At 48.0% G+C, this 25,621-nt stretch overlaps 1 protein-coding gene across 11 annotated transcripts in view; it reads right to left on the bottom strand.

The window, feature by feature from the left end:
• The window catches only part of ERI3 (ERI1 exoribonuclease family member 3), a 126,652-nt gene that overhangs the window by 39,490 nt on the left and 61,541 nt on the right, over nucleotides 1–25,621 (bottom strand). For 10 of the 11 annotated variants that reach the window (XM_036107524.2, XM_036107527.2, XM_036107526.2 and 7 more), the window contains one exon: nucleotides 19,967–20,039. The exons of the other annotated variant lie outside the window; for it this stretch is intronic. In XM_036107524.2, the coding sequence (XP_035963417.1) occupies nucleotides 19,967–20,039 (73 nt within the window). The remainder of the gene's footprint in view (nucleotides 1–19,966; nucleotides 20,040–25,621) is intronic. 11 annotated transcript variants of the gene reach the window in all.

Here is a 25,621-nt window from a genome sequence, read left to right as displayed (position 1 = left end):
CTATCTAGGGAATATCTTGCAGACACTTGCCAGCTACTTTTCTCTGAAAAGCCTCCCCCTATCCCCTGCCCAAAACACAGCCCTCCTTTTGGATCAAAATGGCTGCTACCTACTCCCATCATTCATTCCTGGGGACCCCATCACTTCCAGCTCCAACCCTTAGGTTTGGGAAAAGAACTTGAAAGCTCAGAGAACTGGAGGCTTCATAGGGCCAAGTAAAAGAGCAAAGTGGGTAGAGTGTAGTCCTTGGGATCATATCCCTCTCACAAAAAAAAAAACAGAAAATCTGTTATAACCTTCCTTCAGCACTGTATCAGGACTCTCCACACTCACCTGCTCCACCAGGCCTCCAAGATCAGATACCTACAATAGAGGGGGTGAAAGAATGACAGCGACCGACATTTGTCCGTGAGTCCAAGTGACCCAAGGTAAGAGGCAGAATCATACAGTCTCAGTGAAGGAGAAAGGGTCCTCCCTACCACCAACCTAGCCCACTGGTACCCTGATCTCCAGGGCAGGCTAGGTTTAGCTGGCACACAGGTCCATACTGCTTTCAAGCCTAAGGCCACAGGAGAATTCCAGAAACATGGATCTCGGCCCCTTCCTTCCCGAAGAGCCCACATTAAAGGCAGATCAGAGAGCCTCAGCCAGTCAACCCCCCTGCAGCCCTCTAGACACCCAGCCAGCAGGCCCAGACACCCCTAAACTTGCTCTAACCAGCTCCCAAGCTCTAAACTCCCAGGCAACTTCCTGGACAACTTCCCCAGGGGCTCAGAAAGATGCTCTAGCTGTTGCAGCCCCACCGCAGACAGGAGGACAATTCCAGGCCCTGAGAAGTCAAGTCATGGCAGCCCCTCCATCCTCTGCCTCTGTTGCCAATCCTTACTCAATATACAGTCTCAGCACCAACCTTCTAGGTAAGCCTCCACCAGGTCACCCAACTCTGAGGGATGAACCTCATTCCTTCAGGGGGACTGACCCCTTCAATTGAGAGGGACAACCTACACCCCAGTAAGGGACTTGTCTGGGGAGCAGATAGAAGGAAGTCAGACAGACACAACAGGGTCTCTGGCAGGTCAAGAAGCTAGATCCCAGTGATGCTTTTCCCCTGAACCAGACTTCGAAAGCTCACCCCCAGAGTACCTAGTTCTAGAGCCCACTCCTCCAGGCAGCCGGTGGCATAGAGCAGGGAGGAAGTTGGGTCCTAATGTGTAAAAAGCTCCAGCAAAGCAAAATCATTTACTCTTCAGTGTGACTGCTCAGCAGAGCTAATAAATCTTGCATGAGCAGGGCCGATTCTAATTTCCTAATATGAAAAGGCATTTGGATTGAGAGAGAGGGGGAGATAAAAGTGATTGAATCTCCAATAGTCCAGGTTACTGACAAGAAACATCCTGCTCAGCCCTGAGAGAAGGATGGCAGCGCCTGCCCGCCTGCACACACCCATCCGTTCTGCCCCCCTCTTGGCGCGATACATCTCAGTCTCGTCTATTGACAGGACGTGGCTTTAAACACAGTTACACAAGTTATCATTTCTGCCTTCTGATCAATCTGAATTTTCAGGACAATTACCCTCTTAATCAATGATTGCTATCAGCAGCCCTGCGCCTGGACGGATTTCTCAGCAAGGTAATCATGCCGCCAGGCTGGACGGCGCGTGCATAGGCAATGAAGCTCCGGGTGGGGTCTCCTCCCTCCCTCCTGAGTCCCCCATATCCCAGCGCCGCTGCCAGTATCGAGGACAAGGACGGCAAAGTGTGAAGGCCACTTCAAGGAGTGATGGGATGATGGGACTAGACGGAAGGGAGGAGGGGAGGGGGCCCAGCCACCCAGTCAGCCTTTCAGACCACCTGATTATGGAACAAACCTATTAAAACCCTAGATTTACTGCCCACCACCCTGATGCATCTCCACATGCCCTTCTGCCATCATTCCTACCTCCTAATTAGCCTAATAAAGCCCAATTCTAATTATGGGCTCAAACTATTAGGGTGAGTAAATGCAAAGAAAAGAGAAATATTGGCTTTACTAATCTCTCAGAGGCTATTGGTTCTAGAAATTCCTTTTCTTTTACAGACCTGGTTCATACAGGCTACTGACTGGAATGGCAGGGGCAACCTCTTCGCCTCAGATACCCAGGCATCTGCAGCTGTCACAAAGCCAGCCTGGCCTAGAGCCTGGAGGCCACCCAGCTCAACACTCCCTCCAGGGCCTTTCCACAGATTCTACCCTCCTTGCACAAAACAATCCAGGGCCCCCCAGGAAAAGAGGGAGCGGGGGTCGGGGCTTAGAGTCAGTCTCTGCCTCAGTGTTGAGTTCGCCAGAGACCTTACTGGCCTTACTTGCCATCAAGGGGGCAACTCAGGAAAGCTTCTCAGATTAGCTGTTGTTGGGCAAAGGACTGACACCAGAGAGGCCAACAGTGGAATGAGAAGGGCATGGTCCAGGACACTGACAATGAACTTACGCCTCAGCATGGGTGGCAGATATGTGAATATAGATATAGGGGGCAGAGTGGCTTGGGAAATTTGCTATTACATCCCAAGAGGGAAGAGAATTAGAGAGCATGCATGTATTCATACACTGATATTTACTGAGTGCTAGCCACGGGCTAAGTGGTGGGGATACAGCAATGAGCAGTATAGGAGTGACCCTTACTCTTAGAACTCACAATCTACTTGGAAAGACAAGTGTAAAACAATAATAAAATAATAAAGTGCAAAAATAATAAAGTGAACTTGTACACAAATATTCATAGCGGCATTATTCCTAATAGTCAAAAAGTGGAAACAATCCAAATGTCCACCAACTGATAAATGGATAAATAAAATGTGATATATCCATACAATGGAGTATTAGTCAGTAATGAAAAGAAATGAAGTGCTGATTCACGGTACAACATGGATGAGCCTTGGAAATGATGCAAAGTGAAAGAAGCCAGTCACAAAAGACCACATATAAGAAATTCCCAGAATGCAAGAATAGGCAAATTTATAGACTGAAAGTAGATTAGTGGTTGGCTAGGGCTGGTGCATTTTGGGGAAATGGGAAGTGACTGCTAATAGAGTTTCTTTTAGTGGGACACAAGAGTGTTCTAAACTCAGACAGTGATGATGGTTGCACAGCCTCAGGAATATACTAAGAAATACTGAATGGTACACTCTAAATGGATAAATTGTATGGTATATGAATTACAGTTCAACAAAACTTTTTTTTTTTAAGTACATTACCATAGAATAAGTGCAAAGAGCCCAAAACAGGCTCACCTAAGTGAACAGAGCCAGAAAGCTCTACCATGGTACCTAGGCACTTAATAAATAGGTGTGTGAAAGAGAAGGAAGTTGCCAATGGGAAACACAACAAGTTTTCAAAGAGGACATAAAGAAGTTAGGTCTTGAAGGGTTAAGTAGAAGTTCAGTAGGCAGAATGCAGCAAAGGGCATTCCAGGTAAATGGAACAAATATGAATAAGGTCTGCAAGTGACCATGCAGGCTATCTTGGTACAGCTGAAAACCCAAAGGGGTTTCAAGAGGTAGGCCAGAGAGCTTGTACTGCACACAGCAGACATCAAGATTTTTCAAGTAGAGGAGTCAGATGATCAATACAGGAATAGCTTGGGCTTTGACGGTTTAGGCATGGGAAACAACATGTCACAAGTGAAAGGCCACGGTTTCTGAAGTCACATATCCAGCATTTAAATCCTTCAATTTTTCTCCCAATAAACTCAAATGACCGATGAGGGTTGGAATTTTGTCTATTTTGCTTGCTATTTTATTCCCAGTGCTTGGCAGAGTGCCTGACCTAGTAGGTGGTCAACAGCCATTTACTGAATGAAAATGAATGAATGAATATGTTGAATCCAGTCCCATTTGACAAACATTGATTTAACATCTACTGCGAAGTTCGCACTGGTTACACAGTGTGAGCTCTTCATGGGCAGGGTCCCTGTCGGATCTCTGCCTCAGTGACTCACACGGGTTCTGTTTGGCACAGGGCAAGTGTTCAGATTGTATTAATACCCCTCCCTCTCCTGGTCTAGGAGGTTTCCCTCAGACCCAGTGAATCTTGGATAGGTGTGGCACGAACACGCTGCAGTGGCTGACAAGAAAAAGGGAGCTAAAGCTCTCAGGGTGCAGGGCTTTGGACCAGGTGGTGGTACCCAAGGTATTTGTCCCACAGCAAGCCATGGTGCTCTAGGAAGGCAGCAGGCAATTCCAGTTATTAAAGCCGGTGAGGACCTGAGTGGGAATGATAGACCCATATTCCCACAGCCCACTCGCAGCATCCTCTGCAGACTACCCTGCACCCAAGGCCCACGTGCAGGGAGGGGGCCAGCACAGAGGTGAGGTGGGAACATAAGCTGCAGGATGTGCGGGTGGATGAGGAGGAGAAGGTCTGGACCTCACTTCCTGAGCACCCTGTCCTGACCCCAGAGATCCGCCATTTCCACTTCTCCCCTCTGGTCAGGAGAGCCCTTCAGCTCACGGCTGACCACGGTATGAAGGGGGCTCCTCAGTCTCCCAGCCCCCAATTCCTGTAGGGCCTCCCCTCCCCTCCCCGTTCTTCCCTCCCTTTCCTTCCTGCAGAGCTTCCCTTGAGCCATAAAAATAAAATAAAACACAAACACCCACAGTCCAGGAGGAGGGCGTCAGACAGATAATGGGCATTTTATATCTTTTTATGACACTCCCCATAGGCAGCTCGGCAATCACAGCGCAATAAAGGCAGGCATGCAGCTTGCATAGTTAAACAACTGCCGGGTAATTAGGCACAGCAAACACACCACTGGGGAGGCCACAGGGTTGCCCTGGGATCTGCCTGCAGCCAGTCCTCCCTCCAGCAGCCAAGTAGGTGCAAAGCCCAGGCCCAGCACCATAAGCCCTGGTCATGGTGCTGAAGACAGACCCCCAGCTGCCGCCCTCTGCACACTTGGGCTCATGCCCGTGTACACTCACAGGCACAGCTGTCCGCACCCATACATAAACACTTCCCAAGCAGCTAAGCTTGGACCGCATCTTCCCAGAAGGACCACTCCTCTTTTCCAAGTAGGGCAGCCTAGCATCTCTCGAGGGCCCTGCGTTAAGGCCCTTGAAAAAGTCACTGGCCCAGCAGCAGCCGGGACAGGCTCACCCTGCTAGCTCTGAGCTTATCGAGTCACACAGGCAAGGGACATAAACACAAAGACATGCTTACATGGATTCTCTCTCTTGTGAATTCTAACTCATACAAAGCTGAATTCAAAGTAAATTATTTTTAAAAACACACCCAAACACACTAGACACAATTCCTATTACTGTACTTAACTACCTCTATTGTATTTTTCCCCATTTCCCCTGCTAGACTGGGAGCCCTGTATAGGTAAAGACTAGACCTGATTCATCTCAGAGTCTAAAGGCCCTGATACACAGGGCTTTGGAGAGTGACTGGTGGCTGAATGTGAATTTAGAGGTCCCGGTGCAGGCAGGGCACAGGTCACGAGGTCCAGGCTGATCTAAGCTTAGCTTACAGATAAACGTCCTCCCAGCACCGAGGACACCTCACTGTGAGTCCACACAATGCCTGTTCCTTCTCTAGTGACCCAGCCAGTTAAATTCAGAAATTTCAGGGAACTGGTGGCGAATTCATGGGACAGAATAGACAAAACCCTGCTACAATCCTATTTGAAGACTGAGATGGCCAAAGGTCCCATATCTCGAAGCCACCCAAATCAGCTTTGAGGAATCAGCCGGGGAAAATTAAAGCACCCTAAGCCACTCTTCCCCCAAAAGAGCTGACAGCAGGCCAAGTGAGCTCACACAAAGGCTTTGGGTTGAACTAGCAAGTTTCATATGAATGTGAAAACATGTCCAACTATTTGTTCTGGTCTCTACCTGGCCATCACTCTGCACCTGCCAAGATAATCAACAAAGGGGACCAAAGGCCAGAGGAAAGGCCTGGGATGCAGCCTGCCTTTAAGGTATTGAGAGGCCCCCTTCCTACCACACTCCAAAGGAGCAGGGAGACAACAAGCTTCACCTCACCCCATGTTCTCATGGAGAAGCCCGAAGCCTCAATGGCATTCAATTCTAGTCCAGGCCACCCCAAACTGTGACAGGACCAGCTATCCAAACCCCTCCCTAATACCTGAGCCCCAGCTCTCTTGACCTGATGCCAGGCAAGGCTCTGCCTTCCCTGGACCCTCAACTTTTTCTAGTGGGATAGTGGAGTAGTCCCAAGGCTGGAGATCAAAGTAGGTAAGGGTTTAGGGGAACTTCTCTCACCTTCCTTGCATTTGTCTCATTTTTTGCTGAGAACAAAAAAGAGGAAACCTAAAGTACCATGAATGATCTCAGAATGGCAAAGGTAGAAGAGATTGCCTTCTCCAGGCCCCCTTATTTGTTAGATGAGGAAACTGAGGGCATAGAAAAGGCAAATGACCCAACACCAGAGCCCATGTCTTCAATCTTCCAGCTTCAAGTTCAGCCCAGGGTTCTTTGTATGTTGCTGTTCTCTAGAGATAAGGGCCTCATCTGCCCACCTTCAAGTGGGCACATATTTCCAGAGACCCCATATTTACACCCTTACCATATTCCTACACGTGCATGTGCAAACACCTGAGTATACAAAGATACAAACCTCCCACATGGACAGATACACTTCTTTAAACACATACAGATATCCATGTACACTGGCACACCCCCGTACACACAGACAGACCCCAGTAATTAGGTGCCACTTCCAAGAGACTGGGATTATGAGGCCAATCCCTATCCTTCCCCAGTCACTGCCTTTCACTGACCATACAACTAGTAATGGCTGGTATGTGTCTGCCCCCCCTCTTGCTCCAACCAGGCCAGATCAGAGGAACTGCCTTTAGGTGGTATTTGCTATGAGACAAGTGACAAGAAAGCCACCAAAGGAGAGAAGTTGAATTTACATCCTGGTCATGGGGCCTTGGGTGAGCTTAATTTCTCTGAGTCTCTACTTCAGCACCCATAAAACAGGGACAAGAGCCCCTGCCTTGCTGCACAGCTGTGAAGATGAAATGAATGAACGTGTGTAAAACACCTGGCACGGAGGCTGGCGCCAACTGGGGCTCCAAACGTTGGTGCTTTATTATTGACACTGGCAGACGTGGTCAGCCCTGCTTTTCCAGAGTGGCAGCAGGGCAACGTGGGAGGGAGAAGGGAGGCAGTCCTGTGCCTCCTGCCTTCAACAAAGTCTCTTTGTCCTTTTCTCTCCTTTTCTGTAACTCCTTCCAGTTTCTAGGGTCCAGAGTCACAGTAACAACAACAACAACAACAACAAAACAAAACAGAACACAAAAAGAAAAAAAATGAAACAAAACAAAAACTTGGGAGAAGGCAGAGTAACTCAGGGTTCCCTTACTTCTCTCAGACTTAACACTGAGTGTAGATGAGTCAACCTCTCCCTTGCTTCACCTCTCTCCGCAGCGGCCCTCAGCTCTTCCAGTCTTCCTGACAATCCCCTCTGCTGGCCTAGCTCTGTGGATTGAGAATTCTGATGGGTTCAAGAACGAGATCTAGTCCCTGTGCTTGAGTGGCTCACGGTCCTGCACAGGGACAGACCAGGCCACACAAAATAACCAAGAGGCCTGGACCTTGGGCTACTCTGGGCCCCAGAGGCTAGCCCGAGGGTTACAGTCTAGGCTCAATAGTCGGGATGCCTAGGCTTAAATCCAAACCCCAAACAGACCCAGGAGCGCTCACACGCTCCCTTGTTCTCAGGAGTCACTTTCTCAAGGACACAAGAGAAAGAGAGAGGAGTATCACCTGATAGGACACATCTCTGAGCAGCAGCCGGCAAGAGGCAGACCACGTGGCGGGCCTCACCGCAAACACCTGCCACGGACGGCACTGCAAGCAGCTCCAGGGTAGAGATCGACTTGTAGCGGCAGCAGGGAACCTCATGCAGGAAGAGAGAATCGCAGCTGCCTTGCGCTGACTGCCTCACCTGTTCCATTTCCCCTTGTGGCCACACTCACGGGGGATGCAGAACAAGGCGGCCTAGCCCCCCGGCTGAGAGTGTGCTAGGCTAGCCACTCACACGCCAAGTGCCAGCACTCTTCTAAAAGCTTTACACACTTCACCTAATTGATTCCTCTCGCTGTTTTGTTTTGTTTTTTTTTAACAGAAAGGGAAAGAGGGTGGGGAGGGGCAGAAGGAGAGAGAGGGAGAGGGTCTTAAGCAGGCTCCATGCGGAGCCTGAGGCGGGGCTTGACCTCACAACCCTAAAATCCTGACCTGAGCCAAAATCAAGAGTTGGACTCGTAAGTGACTGAGCCACCTGGCACCCCGATTCCTTGCTGTAATTTGCCACCTTCTGCTAAGGATATGGAGGTCTTTGGGCACAGCAGTGTCGGACTGCCCAGAGCTGATCATGCTACAAGGCATGGCACCCTCTTTCCCTTCCTGCTATCCTGGGCCCATAGACTCTTCCCTCACCTGGACATTAACGTGGCATTTTTCTGGAGCGACTGCCACATTCTTAGCAGGAAGCTTTAGGCGGGCTCCATCTAGACATAGGGCAATGGTACCTTCCTGTCCTCACTTGCTCCAGCTTCTCTGGGAGAAGGCATGGCCCACATCAGTAGCTTAAAAACCCTGCAAACTACTGCATGTAGTTCCCCAATCTGGCAAGTTGCTGCACTCTGCCAGGCCTTTGCGTACATGGCAAATGCCTCCGCCTGAAATGCCCTTCCCACCCGGTCTCCCCAACCCTTACAAGGCCCAAGTCAAATGTTTCAGTGAAATCTTTGCTGACTTTCTCTCCTGCACCCCAGACAAACACGACTCCTCCCTCCTCTGCGCTGGAGGCAACAGAGCAGTAAGAGCATGGTCTCTGGAGTCTACTGCCTAGACTCGGATACCTGCTCCAGCACTCACTAGCTGTTGAACCCCGTGCAAGGTACTTAACCTCTCTGGATCTCAGTCTCCTCATCTGTAAGATACCAGTAATAGTGCTTATCTCACAGAACTGAGGATTAGTGACCTAATTCATATAAAACATTTAGAGCAGTACCTCTTCATTTTTATTAATTACCTCTGCTTTACAAAGGAGGAAACCAAGATTCTGAGAAAGTAAGTAACTTGTCCAAGGTCATAAGGCAGGTAGTGACAGAGCCAGGAATCGTCTGAAGGTAAATGTGACTCTGCACTCCACTGGACACCAGGCGTGCTGATGGCAGCTGGAATCAAGAACACGAGATGGTCAACTCTGTTCACTACCTTCACACTCAGGGTAAGCTCGTCCACAGATGGCATTGAGGCTCCTTGTCCCTGGCACGCCCATGAATTCTGCTGGGGGAGCCTCTTTCTCCTAGCTCCTACGCACAAAGTCTGCCTTGAGTGCCTCTCTCCTTCACCCCCGTAGCCTAGTCACCTCAGTCCTAGTGGCCAGTATGAGGACAAAGGAGGACATTTCATGTCCAGGACAACTCTAGGAGTGGGTACTATTTTTCTTCTTCTACAAAGAATGATACTGAAGCTGGAAGAAGTGACTTTCCTGAAACCCCACAGCTAGTAAGTACAGTGAAGATTCTAAACCAAGCCTACTGGACTCCGGAGCCTACTTCTGTGTGTCAGGTATTAGTTGTCTTTTATAGATTCAGAAAGGTTAAGGAATTTGCTTCAAATCACATGGCTAGTTGGGAGCAATGTTAGAAGTTTGAGCCAGACTCATCTGATTCTAAAGCTCTTTCTCTTGCACTAATGGTCTCCAGCCTGTGAGCTACATCCCCAGGGGCCAGTGTCCACACCAAGCATCACCTGAAGACTAAGGGAAGGGTCCATCTCATAGCCAGGCTATTTGTTTACATAGGTTTATGCAGATAGTGTTGTAATTAACAAATACAAATCCATTTAAAAGCCAACCAAATTCACTGTAGCTTTTTTCATTATGTACTTCCCTTATCTTATCTCTAAACGCCCAAAACATCAGTTCCACCAAGTGCTGAGGCGGAAAAGGAATGTCTGTGAAGTTTTCTGACATCACTAAGAGCTGCATGTACTCTGCCTGCCTACCTCCTTAAGAACTCTCCAAAACCACAGGCAGGCACTTTGTCAAGGTACTTTCCCAATCCTTAGTTACAAACGCACAGTAGAGAAGTGTCTTCTGTGTGGAATAACTGTCCATAGGTCATTAGCAGTGACAGGAGGCACAATCCCTTCCAGGACTTGAGACCCATAAATGTTAAGAATCAATGCCATCTCTAGCAAAGAGGACTCAAGGAAAGGACAAAGGAAGGAAGGAGTCAGGGAAGTGAGTTTCTGTCTTTCTGACCCTGGCCTCCAACTCCTTCCCTGCCCACCTGCCTAAGATATATGGTCTGGGGAACAGAACACCCCTACCCAGGTTCAAATCCTAGCTTTACCTCTTCCTGGCTATGTGCCCTTAGGCAAGTTACTTAACTTCTCTAAGCCTATTTGTCTGGGAAATCTGGCAGGGGAAGAGGCATGTGGACTCCCGAGCTCATTAGTCCAGCCCTATATTCAGTGTGGGTTCAAGTAGTTCTTGTTGACACCCAGTGTGTGCCCAGTCCAGTGCTGAGCACTAGAAATACAGAGACAGGTGGCATGTAGGCCTCAAAGTGCTCACAGTCTACTAGGAAATACAAACGTGTGAGCAGATAATTGCAGGAGCATGTGATATACACTCACTACAAAGTGCTGAAATCATACAAAGGAGGAGGTGATCGACTATTTCTACCAGGGGTCGGGGAAGATCAGCGAAGCCTTCACAGAAGAGGGTTTTGAAGGATGAACAGGAGTTTTCTCAACACACAAAAAGGGGAAAGGCAATGTAGGCAAAGGGAACAGAATGAGCAAAGGGAAGTGAAAAAGTCCCTTTGAAGAGTGTGTTTGAAGAATGGCAAGAAGTTTGATATGGCCAGAATGTTAGAGGGATAGGAGATATGAAGCTAGGGATGCTGCAAAGGGCCTTGGGTACTTTGCTCAAGAGAAAGGATGGGCCACAGCCTTCCATACCTACCCTCTTGGCTCCAGTGCTTTTCCTGTCAAAACAAGCACACTGCAATCGCACCCTTTCCTGTGCCTTTGATTTAAGAGTTCCTCTCCTGGCCCTGACAGTAAGGCATTTCTGTCCCATAGATTATAACTCACTCTGGGCTATTATTCAGCTCCCCAGCCCTGGCCCTGCTGCAGTTAGTCCAAACATAATATCCTTCATGCATATATTATCTGTCTCCCTATTATCTGGAATCATTTCGGAATTAAATTTCAGTCCTGCAATATTGGCTTCAGGAGCGGCGCGCTTTATGGGCTAGTCAAAGGTTAGAATACCAATCAAAATAACAGTGCCGATGCAGCGAGACATTTTAATATTCCAAAACCCGGTAATTGTAAAAGGACATAATATTTTTTCCCTGATTACCCCAAAGGCAACACATGTTAACAAGGCGAGGGAAGGAGTGAAAGAAATTTCAGAGTTCAGACAGCTGTAAGACATATTTAAAGGAAAAGCTGGGCAGGGCACTACACCATGGGGGCAGGGATGTGCGGAGAAAGGAGACATTCTTTCCAGCTCCAGCTGCCCCTGATTCCAAACACAGCACTGTTCCCTCTGCTACCTCTGGACCACACCCCAAGAACTCATGCCCAAGGGCAGACATTGCAGAATTCAGGATGAAAGGAGAAAGAGCTCAGGACGTCGAGTCTTGAGGCCTGGGTTCTAGTTTCAGCTCCACAATCCAGGAGCCTCCAGCCCCCAAGACTGGCTCCTCCCAGGGCTTCAGCATCAAACCCAGCAGCAAGCGCTCCAGGCTGCTCTCCCACTCGTCCCCTCCTTGTCCCATGCCTGTGCCCCCACCTCTCCCTCATTTATACCTGGTGCTCTGTGTCCCTTCCTCTGTGCACATACTTCTAGAGGCCCTGGCCCATAGGATAGTGGCCCATAACTGCCCACTGCCCCACGGACAATGCTCTGTACTTTGGATGATGCCAAAGACCTGGGCCACAGCATGTCTGGTTCTGACCACCGAGTGGTCCAGAAACATCTGTCTTGGTACAAACCCTCTCGCCCTCTGAAATAAACAAACAAATAAAACAAACACCTTGCAGGGCCCCTAGATCTTCACACCCCTCTCTTGGTTTTCAGTTCTGTTTTGTTCTTGTTTTTTCCAGATTAGCTTCTGAATAACCCCAATGGAGGGGCTCTGCAGGTGGCACCACGTGGCCACCATTCTAGAATCCCAGACTGTCAGGCTGCCTATCACTTGAGCAGCTTTATCCCCACAGCTCCAAAATAGTGACCTGACCGACAGAGTTTCAGATCTTTTCATTCCTGATGGCTTCCCAGCTAGCTGAGCCCACTCGCTGGAGCCTCCAATCTGCATCATTCCGACCTGCTGACCTGCCTATGGCCCCCAGCAAAGAACTTCATTAAGGCCAAGAATTTATTCCTCCATAAGCCCTTAATTTATTACTGCACTGATTGGGACTCTGAATGCTCCAAGGTCAGGAAAAGTCACGCTCAATTGTAGACACCAACCTTCCCTTCAGCAGTTTCTCCTGCTGTCCGCTCCCAGGGGAGGGGGAGACAGAAAGGCTTCTTGGAGAAATGCTTCTCCTTCTTGGAGGGACCCAAGAAGGTCTCCTCTTCCTTATTTTCTCTTTCACAGCTGGTCCCAACCCACCCCTTCAGAGCACCCAGAAATTACAGTAAGGCGGAGAGCACAGATGGCAGAGGAAAAGTGGAACAGCAGTCTTCATATTCTGGCACATCTGGGTCTGTTAAATTCTAGGTGACCCGCTCCCTACAACTTCTGAGCATGTCTGGTTGAGCTCTGTCAGGACTGACTCAGAATCCTCCTAAGACTGCCTGTCTAAACAGGCCCCGAGGGAATTCCAGACCATTTGTGAGTGTATGTGCATGCACTTGCATGGCTTGGTCTGAATGTACACGAACTGCATATGCATGCATGCGGGCAGATATTCGTATATACATTTATCCCTATGTGTCCATGCATATGCAGAGAGAATATATACGTTATGTGTGCATGTGTGTATCCACATACTCACTTCCTTAGGGAAGTCGCATCTGACCTATCCCTTTCTTAACCTCTTATTTACACTAACATTTTCCTCCACCCAATCTTAGCTACTCACTCCCATGGGTGCACCTTGGAACCTGCCAACACGGAGAACTGCCCCATCTCTGAAATCACATCCTACACTAACCATAATCTCTTATCTTTCTATGTGGCATGCTCAACTACACCCGATACACCTTTCCTCGCCTTACTGGGACCTAGTTACTTTTTCCATATCCATCAGGCCCCCTGCTGTCTTCTCTTTCCTCAATATCCAGCGAGGATCTCATAGCCCATCTTGGCAACCACCGTCTTGCCAGTATTTTCAACAACTCCTTTGTTCCTTTCATCACACTTCTTGGGAAAGTCTCCACCCTGGATGAATCTAAATGTCTGCTTTCGGCATGCTGAGCTCTGCTACAGAAAAGCCCTACAATTGAACAGAGTGGTTCCACTATGAATGAATGCCATCAACCTCGACGGGACCCTCAATACTGCCTAGAAATCCTACTCTATTTCTCAAGTTGGCTCACATTTCTACTCTTTACTAAAACTACAGCAATCCTTTTCCACTTCCTACAAACCTTCCCAGTCCTCCCCTATTAGTTATTAGCAAGTGGCTCATCTACTTCATAGAGAAAATGAGCCATCAGATGGGAACTACCTCAACTTGCCATCAAATCTGCACTCCTTCAGCATCTACTGCCCCCACCTCGCAGCAGAAGAGGGGCCTTCCTCCTGCAGAGAGCCGATTTCCACCATTTTCTGCACCCCATCTCCTCACCATCTCAGAGACCTCTCTCACTCCTGTATTTTCAAACTTCCTTCTCTAACAGTGCCTACAACCAAGCACACGTCTCCCATCTTACAACATGCCACCTGCCTCAACCCCACACGTGCCCCATCACAGTTCTTGTCCTTTCTCTCTCCCTCAAAGCCATGTTTCTGAAAAGGTTAAAATTTCTCCGTCGCCTCATTTACTCCCCAATTCGCTCCAATTTGGCTCCAGTCCCTCCCACGCCATCGAGTTTTCACCAAGGTTGCCAAGGCCCTTCCGTCCCAGACACTCATAGTTCAGTCTTTCTGTTACATGGCTCTCTGTGAGCTGACTGATCCTCTTGTCCTGAAAATTCTTTCTTTCCGTGGTCTCTGTGGCACCACACCCTCCCTTCTCTACCACTCTTTACTCTCTCGTTTTTACCCTCTCTTTAGCACAAAGGGTCAGGCAAAACTAAATTTCAGTTCTACCTCTGCCAGGTACCAACGTGGGACACTGAGCAAGTTGCATCTTCACTATGTGCCTGTTTTCTCAACCTTAAAATGTGAAAAACAGAGATATGCAAATAATAACAGATTATCATTTCAAGAAGTAATCAACATAAAAATTACTAATGAACAAAAAAATTAATGAACTATTCTGTATTTAAGTGTGTAATTTATACTTAAAATACATCTCAATTCAGATGCTAAATCTTCATTAGAAATATTAGATCTATATTTAGATTTTAAACAGCTAACAGTTGAAAATGTAAACTCACCAACACAGGTTGTTCTAAATATACTTAAAAAGTTCTTCAAGAAAGTTTATTTACATTTAAATTAACTAAACTTTAAAGTGAAAAAGAAAAAACTGGCAATTCTACTGGACAGCACAGGTCTAGCACACAAAATGCAATCAATAAATGAGAATTTTTATCACTACTGTCAGTGACTACTCCTTCTCTATGTCTGACTCTTCCTCTTCTATCTATTAAGTGTTGATGTTTCTCAGTGTTCATCCTAGGCCCTCTTTTCTTCTCACCCTGTATATTCTACATTCTCATGGCTTCAATGATCATTCATACACCAACAACTCCCCTGAATTTATATCTCTTATCCAGACCTTATCTCTGAGCCCCGGACCTATATATTCAACTATTCCGTAGCTTCACAAGAATGTCGGAAAGCTTCTAAACTCTACGTGTACCAATTCATCTTCTCTTCTAATCCCCGAACTTCTCCTCCGTCCATTACCTCAGTGCATTCATTCCAATTCATCCAGTTGCTCAAATCATAAACCTTAAGAGTCATCGTGGTTTCCTCCTTCATCATCAATCCTCACAGCCAATCAATCACCCTTTCCTGTCCATTGTACAGTCCGTTCTGCTATAATACTTGTTTTGAAAGACAACATTCATTCCAATGCAGTCAATGTATTAGGAAACAGTTTAGCATAATGCAAATTCTGCCTTTGTTTATGTGTGATTTTGTTCATCATCAATACCAGATAAACACAGGAAAGTATACCCAGCTGAAGAGAGCTGTGTAAGAATACGCAGAACGCACACATGTTTACACTTCAAACATACAGTAGCTTCCTAGAACACTACATGTATCATAAGCCGCATCCATCTGGCTACAACTTTCCAACCGATTCCAGAGAACTCGCCTTCTACCACTTTGCAGTAACTCACAAGCTGCAACCTTTCTCATGCCCACTGCCAATCAAACTTCAGGGTTTTTTCAAGTTAGAGTGCCATATTTATTGTAGTATTTATGTATTTCTTAGCCATTTAACATGTGTAAAATTATGCTACCATTTTTTATTAGATTCCTATCTTTTTTTATATGTCACTGATGAAGTTTTTGAGAATTGTGCTTCTAACCCCATTTTTATTTAACTTTTTATTATAACTTTTCATAGCACGGTAATTTTTAAGAAGGTCTATGTTGCATTATAGCAGAACTGACTGTACCACTTAATACTCTAGAATTAATCCATTTCTCTATATTTCCACTGTTATCAGTTCAATCCTGGTAACTATCAGCTTTCACCTGGGCTGTAGCCGTGGTCTAATTCTGTGGTTCTCAACCAGGGACAGTACCTCCCCACTCCCACCCCTGTCTAGGCCCCTGGAAATGTATGTGCATATGGTGGGGATGGAGCGTTTTCGATTGTCACAATGACTTGGAGAGAGGCACTACTAGCCTTCAGTGAACAGGGGGACAAGAATGCTACAAGTTCAGCAATGTTGTCCATACAAGGATTTCTCCCACCCCAAGATGCCAACTATAGCCCCATTAAGAAAAACCAGTACTGATCCCCCCATATCAACACTCAGCTCTCTCTACACTGTAGCCAGAAAGAGCTTTTTCAAAATGCACATCAGATGACACCTCACCTATGTTTAGTACCCTTCAACAGCTTCCCCTTACCCTAAGGATAAGGATCAAAATCTAAAATGTGTTTGGCCTCCCCCTCAAGTTTCATCCCTCGCCACTCTCCTCTCTTCCCCACATTCACTATGCTCCAGGCAGTCATTCATTCAACAAATAATGACTAAACATCACTGTGTGCCAGGAACTATTCAAAGTGATGAGGACAGAACAGTGAACAGAGGAGACAAAAATTCTCCACTCTTCATGGAACTTGCACTCTAGTTCCATGAAGCTGCCAGGCTTCTCCTTACCTCAGGGCCTTGCCACATGCTTATCACCCAATTCCTACTCATCCTTCAGATCTCAGCTTAGACACCCTTCCTCAGGGAACCATTCTCTGACCATGCCCCCCTAAGTCAGGCCCCCTTATGAAATGATGCCATGACTCTGGACTACAATTACAATTATTTAATATCCATCTATTCTGTTATATCTCTAGGCCTAGTACAGTACCTGGAACACAGAGGGCACTCAAGAATACGTGTTTACTGATGAAGATGTGTATGTTTTTATATATATATCCATGTGTCTTCATGCTTTATGAATATGTATAAACATTCGTGCCTGTGTATTTCCATATATTTCTGAAGGTGAATATGTGACTATGTATTTACACCCATATGTATGAATGAAAATATACATACAATTTTGGATATGCCTACTTGGGTATATTCATTCACTTGAGTAAACACGTGTATATTCATGCACTTCTGTGTGTGTGTGTGTGTGTGTGTGTGTGTGTGTGTGTGTTCTTCTGGCTCCTCAGTGACAGTTCTGACCTCCTGGAGGGAGCTGGGAGCAGGGCCCCATGTCTTCTCTAAGCTGACAGTTCAATAAGAGTGTAAGATCATTCAATGATACTCCAAATGTCAGCAAACACTGGCTTGCTCCACTCTGCTACAGGGGAAATGGGTGGAGACGGGTGATGTGGCAGCCTGGCCACTGAAAGGCTACTCTTCCCTGATGCAGTGCACACCATTTCTGGACAGGAGAGGCCTTAGGAAATGGGGATGGTGAATTCAGTCCCAGTTCACTCAATGGGCAAGTCTTGGCAGCCAAGCAGAGCAAGACACCCCCGCCCCTACTTTTTCCACGGGCAAAGTTCTGCTTGCGGAGTTGAGGAGAAGAGGAAGAGGAAGGAAAGTAGGGAGGAAAGAGTAAGATCAAGGACAGGAGAGGGCCCTGGAGACAGCCAGGGCCTGGTCACACAGGGGGAAAGAAGGGCATGGAGTAAGACGTTACACAATACCCACGCAACCCTGGCAATGACCTCTCTGGCTTGGTTTTATTGTTACTCTTTTTAAGGGAGCGGGAATCTTTGTGCACCCTGCACTAACCCATGCCGTAAAAAGGTCAGAAAGATCACCATGCCCCTGGACCTCCAGGGCCCTGCAGCCTCTCCGTCTTGAATGGCTGCTGGCAAAGACTGGCCCAAAGTCCGGAACTGAGTCATCTCTCCTGCTGGGCCCTCAGGCGCATCTGGAACATGATGTGGCTGGAGGGCAGAGAGGAAGGGATTAGACCCCTCTAATGCCACTCGCCTCATGCCACTCTTGTTTTTCCTAGATCTGCTCAGTTTACCTACCAAGACGCAGTCACAAGGCTAACTGGGAACAGAGTCTCCAGTTTCCACTTGTCCCCATTTCCCTCCTATGGCTCGGCACAGTCTGGCAGAGAACCACGCTGAACGGGCTCAGGACAGCTTGCCTCCGACCCCAGTAGCATCAAGGTAGCCTTGGGTGGCAATGTTAACACACGGGTCGGCTGTTTTCCTGCCGCTCTGCCAAGGAACCTGGAGGCAGGGAGCTAGCCAGACACCAAAAAGTCTAGTGAACTTCACAGAGCAATTGTTCATGGTCAGCGCCTGCCTCGCCTGGCCGGGCCTTCACATTACATTTGCTGAGGCCAGCAAGCAGCCTCAGATGCACTCTGACAGCTGACATGCTGTCTTCCAGGAGCGCAGACCTAGCCACACCCTCGTGCAGAGCCCCGCCAAGCCCTGCGTGAGCAGGCCTGTGGAGCCAGCTCTCAAAGATCAGTCAGCCAGCCAGCCAGCCACAATTCACTGAGCACATACTCTGTTCTTAGCCCTGATCTGGCCACCTCAGACACAGAGAGGAACCAGCCTCAGTCTCCGTGCTCCAGACGGACAGGTCTGTGAGGAAACAGATTGGGACTCAGTTTCAACGCTCAAAGATCACTGATATCCAAAGGGTCAACGAGTCTCAAGACAAGAGACTGACTGCTAACCTTGTCAGAAGAGGTGATACCTGAGCTGAATCCTTAAGAAGAGCAAATGTGCCTTATGAAGATGACTGGGGGACGTTTCAGATAGAGGTAAGGCCACAGGCGAAGACCTGGAGGAAGAACAGAGCCTGGCCCCCTCAGCCAAAGATGGAAGGTAGTAAGTAGCTACTGCTCAGGTCCAAGGGAGATCAGCTGGAGAGGTGGGTAAGGGTCAAAGTACAAACAGGCCAAGGACCAAGTGTAAAGAACCTGAGTACCAGGGGAAAGCAAAGGAGTTCACAAATGTCGCCATAAAGAATGGCTGCCCTGCCATTGACGGAACAACGTCCAAAATCATTCTCCTCTACTGTTCCTCCACATGTTCACTTAGCTCCAGCCCATACACACACCAAAAGCATGCTGCTCCCCTGGAAAGTCTTCTCTCCTCTTCAGATTCATATTCCACCTTCCTTGAATACCCAGTTCACGACCCAAATCCTCACAATACCCTTCAATGACGGCTCTCTTCTCTAAGTCCCCCTGGGAGCCACTACTCTGACCCCTGGTGTGTTCTCTCTTCTCTGATTTTCTGGGAGTCACTAAGCTGATGAGCAGCATGGGGTTCTTAAGGCTGCTCGAGGGCTGTTGCCCTTACATCAGAATTATGGGGGTGAGTCTCTCTAGCGGACTGGGCCTCCTGGAGGAATGATCGCAACAGAGGGATAAGAAGGATCTCTATCTTGGGAGTCTATTCCTATACCTCCTTTCTTCTGCTTACCTAGGAAGTATAGCACACACTAGGAAAGTACAGTTTTCTGGGTAATTCATTCTCTGCCAGGCCCCAATTTCATAGCCACATGGGGTCCCTCCCAGCCCACAGCCCCAGCACCCACTCCCTAGGTACTTGGTGCTGCATTAGGGCCAGTCTCCTTCCTCATACTCAAAGGGAATTGGGCTGTAGTTTCCATGGTCCTTGTCACATAAGCAAGGCTCTGCTGGGGCGAGGCAGGACCAAAGCCAGCCTGAACCAATTCTACCTCCCAACCAGAGGGTGATACCAGAGCCACTCAGGACAGTCAGAGGCCACACTCATGATCACATCAAAGAAGGATACTTTCTCAGAGGCTCAGCTAGCACCACATCTCTCCTAAAGACAATGCAGCTCAGCCCAGTGATTTAGTTCTAAGCAAGAACCTAGAAAGTCCCCTTCACTGGGACTTCTCTGCACATCTGGATGACACCACATTGGATAATGTTATACTCTACCCTGCAGCCTGGTCCCCAAACAGCTCCTCACTCCCAGAAAGGTCCACACCCTTCCAGTGCATGTTAGCTAAGGAAGAGGAAGGAGGGATGTTGAGAAAAGAGAACAAAAAGAAAAGGAAAGAGATGACAACAAAAAGAGAACAGAGATGAATAAAGAAAGCAAGGGGGGAGGGGATCTGAGGACAGGAGACCCAGAGGAAGCACCCGAATGGGGCTCAGACACAGTACCTTTTTCAGATTAATCCACTGCTTGAAGTAATCCGCCACTGGCAAGCCCAAGTACTGGCACTGGCCTGGGAGCCTACAAGAAAGGGAAAAGAGAACAAGTTGGGAACACCCATGTCCCAGGTATGGAGTCTGAATCTAGGAAATGCAAACACACCTCCTCAGAAGGCTAACCCATTAGCCACGGGTCCCACCCTGCCCAAGAAAGGCACCCCACCTCTAGCACCCTGGACACTGGGTTCCAGATCTAAATGTGAGCACCTGGAGCCTCTATTCGAACTAACACCAGCAGCTACTATTTTCTGATGGCCTGCAAAATGCTAAGGATCTTACTTGCATTGGCATGTGATTCCTCAGCACGATGCTGGGAGGCATTGTTGCCTACCTTTTACAGATGAGAAGATGAAATTCAGAGGGGTCACCGAAAGTCTCACAGCTAAAAACTGATGTACCAAGAACTGAACCCAGGTCTATCTCACCCCAAAGCCTACGTTCTTTCCAATGCACCAGTTTGTAGTTGTTTTGTTAGAGCAGAGAGGCAGGGATCTAAGATGGGAGGAGAGAGAGAGGAGCATGTGAGTTGGTGATAGCTGGGCAGGGGCTCCAGTTCATGTTTAGGTCTCTAGCAAGAGGTTTTCTGCTGATAGAGAAGAGACCACGCAAAAGGATAAGAGGTCAGAATTTAAACCAAAAGCCCTTTCTTATTATTTATAAATGGTCTTCTCCCTCTATGCGTACCCGCATAAATCCATTCAACCAAACATTTACTGAAGTTTAATAATAGGCACTTAGGGCTCAAAATGTTAAGACTTAGCCCCTGCCTCCAAGGGGTTCACAATTTGTTCAGTGGGATGGACAATAAAAGAAATAGACTAAACAGCCTTAAGTTGGAGCACTGGGATACATGAAAACATGGAGGAAAATACCAGAAATAGTAGCTGGGAAAGAACATAGAACTTTCTTGCTAAGAGAAGAGCTTGGCCATAGGCAATGGAGAGCCTCTGAAGAGTTGTGATTTACAAAGATTTATCTGGGGACGACAAAAACAATACCCTGAAAAAGCTGGGTAGTAGCCCAGAGCTAGACAAAGGCTATAGAAATAACAAGCAAGGAACAGACATGAGATGTGAAGGAGGCCCTGGCAACCAAATGGGATTGGGGGGAGGGGGGGTCCAATGAGAGGAAGCGGTAGAGCCCAATTCAAAGGTTTGTGGCTTGGCTAGCTTCATGTTACTCCCTGAGTCAGACATAGAGAGGGAGGCAGGGGCACCGAGAGGATATCGGACACCCAGAGCAAAACAGTATTTAGTCAGTTTTATGACTTTTTAAATTCTCTGCCCAAATCACAGTGGACTGCTCACTGCCTCACCCCTGGTGCACCAATGGAAGGAGGCACAAGTTTGGGAATGCAGTTTTACGTACATGCATGGCACATGGTGGGCACTCAATGTCTGCTAAGTTCAAAGTGCCTAGGAGACATGTGGCAGGGGAATGATATCTACAGAGGCAGCTGCATATCCAGTTTTGAGCAGAGGTCTGGACTGGAGATATAAACTGCTAAATCATTAATGTAATTTAAATGAAATTAAAGCCATGAGAGTAGATCAACAGGGAAGAGCATGGACTGAGATGAGCAGAAGGCCCAGGCTAATGTCTCGGAAGTGTTACTGAGCAAAAATGAAATCCGGTCACCCTAGAAGACCATCGCCACACACATGGAACTCACTACTTTATGTGGCAATCAGCCCTAGTTTTGGACTCCTTCAATTCTAGAATATCCTTTCTTTTTTTTTTTTTTTTTAAAGATTTTTTATTTATTTATTTGAGAGAGAGAGAATGAGAGAGAGCAAGCACATGAGAGGGGGGAGGGTCAGAGGGAGAAGCAGACTCCCTGCCGAGCAGGGAGCCTGATGCGGGACTCGATCCAGGGACTCCAGGATCATGACCTGAGCCGAAGGCAGTCACTTAACCAACTGAGCCACCCAGGCACCCTAGAATATCCTTTCTTAATACTAAACTAAAATCTGTCTCTCTATGAGTCTTTAGAAACTAGAGAGTGAGACTTCTATCTCTTCCTTACAGAATACTCCCAAGATCTGAGGGCCCAGGAAGCTTTCCCCAGAGGTCCCTTCTCATCTCCTTCCAGAATTCCACAGGAGATAATGTACCATGAGTCAGGACTCACCCAACCTACCCTCATTCCTAGAGGGCAGAGCTCCTGGACCTTTTTCAGGGTATCAGATACCCAGAGTCACTCATGCTCTTTTGACCTCACTTTATATCAACCTGTGGTCAACCTAAACAACCTAAAAGCACACTTCCCCTTTCTGGAATATATACAACTGATTTTTGAGCTTAAATTACAGGTCATTAGTGTCAAATGCCACAGAGTGGTCAAGCAAAATGACAGCTGAGAAAAACCCAATGAATTTGGCATCAGTGGGTTGGTGGGAGCAGAAGGCAGCATGCAATGTGTCAAACTGAGTAAGAGATAAGAAAGTGGAGACCACAGTATAAACTCCTTTTTGAGGAAGTCTGGTAATAAGAATCCAGTTAAGATGACTGGTTCCTTGGGCGCCTGGGTGGCTCAGTCGTTAAGCGTCTGCCTTCGGCTCAGGTCATGATCCCAGGGTCCTGGGATCGAGCCCCGCATCGGGCTCCCTGCTCGGCGGGAAGCCTGCTTCTCCCTCTCCCACTCCCCCTGCTTGTGTTCCCTCTCTCGCTGTGTCTCTCTCTGTCAAATAAATAAATAAAATCTTTAAAAAAAAAAAAAAAAAAAAAAAGATGACTGGTTCCACCCCAGAAAGTTCCAGGGCAGTCCAGCCTCCCCTCCATTACTCCATTATTTGGCAGACACTGAGAGGAAAATGATTCCCATGTTTCAGGCAGAACACTAAGAATTTACTTTTCTAAGACCCAAGATATCTTACTTGAAAGGGAGGTTCCTCTCAAATATTCAGGTGGCACAGGGACATTAATTACAACCAGTCAATTTCCCAGAAGGGAAGTTCTGGCTGAGACCACGATGAACGAGTATCCAGGTAACACGTCCCCATGAGGGAACCAAGGACCAAGAATATAAGGATACTAGGCAAGGTTTTGAAGGCTGAAAGATAGCCTTAGGAGCTACAATGTGGTTGCTTAAGGAGAACTGTATTGTTTGGATAACTTTATTTCCTTCCATTTTTCTTTCATGTTCCTTATCCTTGTTATTTGTGAAAATGCTTGCTGAGCTCAGCTATTGTTGAAAAACCACATTAAGGTCTGTGAGTGAAGGGGCCACCAGAAGCAGCAGAATCTGCAAAGAAACAGGTCAGGGTGACCGGCCAGCAAAAGGCAGCGGTCCTGGGCCACCTACCATATTCTCCCTTAGCCATTCCCAGTTTCTTTTAGATGACACGGACCAGAAGTCCTATTGGCTGTGGCCAACTCTGATTGGGGGCACAGGGCGAGGGGGTGGCGGCTCCCTCTTCAGCAAGATTTCCAAGGTAGACATTTCTACCCAGGTAGGAAGGGTCTGGCACAGTAGAATCCTACCTGATCCTCTCGGAGGGAGACCTATATCAGAAGGGCCACACCAAAGACAGACTAGACAGACCATCAGGCGGGTTGGTCAGCCTCAGACACAGCTCAGCAGCAGCCCTGAGTGCTATCTGGACCCCGTGGCTGACTGAAGCAGAGGAGGGCGGGACTGTAATTCTCACTTAGGCTCCAGGACTTGCAGGTACACATGCAGTTTGCAGACTCACAGGCATTCAGGTTGCTGAGTCCTCCAGTCTGCGGCTGGTCCTAGCCCTGTGACTCCAAGACACAAGCAGTCGAGATGCGGCAGGGTCCAGGCCCATCTTCACAAGAGACACAGAGCCAAATGCCAGAACTTGAACTTCCAGGTGCCTCATGGGAAGACAGCTACACTTTCTATGACAGAACCCTCCCCAGCTCAGGGAGCACCAAGAGAAACTATGAGAAAGGCAGGTCAGAGTAGTTGTCATCCCCTACATAAAACAGGAAAGTGATGCCCAGAGAAGAAAAAGGATTTGCTCAATCACACAACAAGCCAAGGGGAGAACGAGAAGTAGGATCTCAGCCTTCCGACTGCACAAGGCATCAGTCATGCACAGGCACTCGAGAGTTCTTTACAGTCCCTGGGAAGGCAAGGGCTGGGGCCTTAGAGAGGCAGGTAGCATGGTAAGCATGGTGGTTACTGCTCAAGGTCTCAGCTGGCTCCAGGGTTCTTAGGAGCCTAAGGCTAGGGTCCGTGAGTACCAGGGGGTACATGGTTCCACCAATTTGGAAAGGAAGAGGGCAAAAGTCCCCCTGACACAAAGGGTCTGAATGCCGTGAGTTCCTACCAGATACTGATCCCAGGAAAAGAGCCACTGGCAGTGGGCCCTGGACTAGCCTGCGGGCATGAACGTGCAGGCAGGTTTACGGTGCCCAGGTCTCCGTGCAGCTGGAATCACTGGGCACAGAGCTCCTCAACTGCCCAAACATCATCTGGCCATGCTTATTACTGCTGCCCAATGAAATTTTATGCACCGAGTCCACAGGTGTGATTTCCCCTTCTTTATGAGGGTCGGAATGACATCACTGATAGCCAATAGAAAAGAGCCAATTATGTCCAGGCCATAAAAAGGAATGAGATTTTTTCAACCAAATCAAAACTTCCTTCAGCTTCATGAATGCAAGGGGCCCCCTTTAAGGAAGGGCCCCCCAGTCTTGCGTGGGCTCTAAACCGAGGGATTACAATCGCTTTCCAAATACTGGGGGCCAAGGGCTGGAGAGGGACTCCGCCTTCAGCGTTTACCATATGAAGCTGCTCCTATCACACTGGGCCGTAGGGTCATCAGCATAGAACATCAAACCCTCCTCAAAGATGCCTGACTAGCTCCTCACTACTTCTAACTCCAGGCAGGAGTTAGAAAAGATGGGGTATTCCTCAAGTTCCCTTATTACTCCTTCCAAATAACAAAAAAGAAAGGAGAGAGCCCTCCCCCACTTAGAAAGAACAGTGTGGGAGGAGGAGGGATACAAGAAACTGCCCCCTCCAACAAGCGTAGGGCACAAAGCATAAGGAACCCGGCCCTCCCCACACACCCCTCATCCAGCCCCACCACCTGCAGCCCAGTGCTGGGGCTGGGCCCAGACAGCCCTGATGGCAAACAGGTGTGACCAGCTCGGCGCCAGCCAAGGCAGGGGACTAGCTCATTAAGGGAACACCACCCTCGCTAATGGGTAGGGGCAGGATGAAGCCATTGTGAACAGGAGCTCAGCTTTGAAGATTAGGTGATGCAGATCTGGGGGGCTCTGCTAGAACTGCTAGGCTTGAGTTGAGGAGGCCAGAGCAGCATCCATGGAGGTCTGACAGAAAGACTGGCAGACACCAACAGCCAGGACCAGCAGGAGCGCAGGCACCAGTGCTGGGAAAGGTTATGCATGCAATTCCTTCTGTGCTTTTCTCATTCTCTCTAAGTCTTAGGGGCAACTCCAAATCAGGGAGATACAGGACACTCTCACTTTTAGCAGACTTGAGCCCTTAAAGAGCAGGAGGCCAGCCAGATCTGGAGCCGTATGTGATCCCTTTCTGCCTCTCTGGGAAGGCCGTGAGACCCAGATCTTGAAGTAATGTAGGCTGTCAGTCCTGGTGTCCAAAAGCTC

Source organism: Halichoerus grypus, chromosome 5 (assembly GCF_964656455.1).
Source record: "Halichoerus grypus chromosome 5, mHalGry1.hap1.1, whole genome shotgun sequence".
In the NCBI taxonomy this organism is placed as follows: Eukaryota; Metazoa; Chordata; class Mammalia; order Carnivora; family Phocidae; genus Halichoerus; species Halichoerus grypus.
The sequence above is the reverse complement of the archived record's forward strand: the minus strand, read 5'-3'. Positions and strand labels throughout refer to the sequence as shown.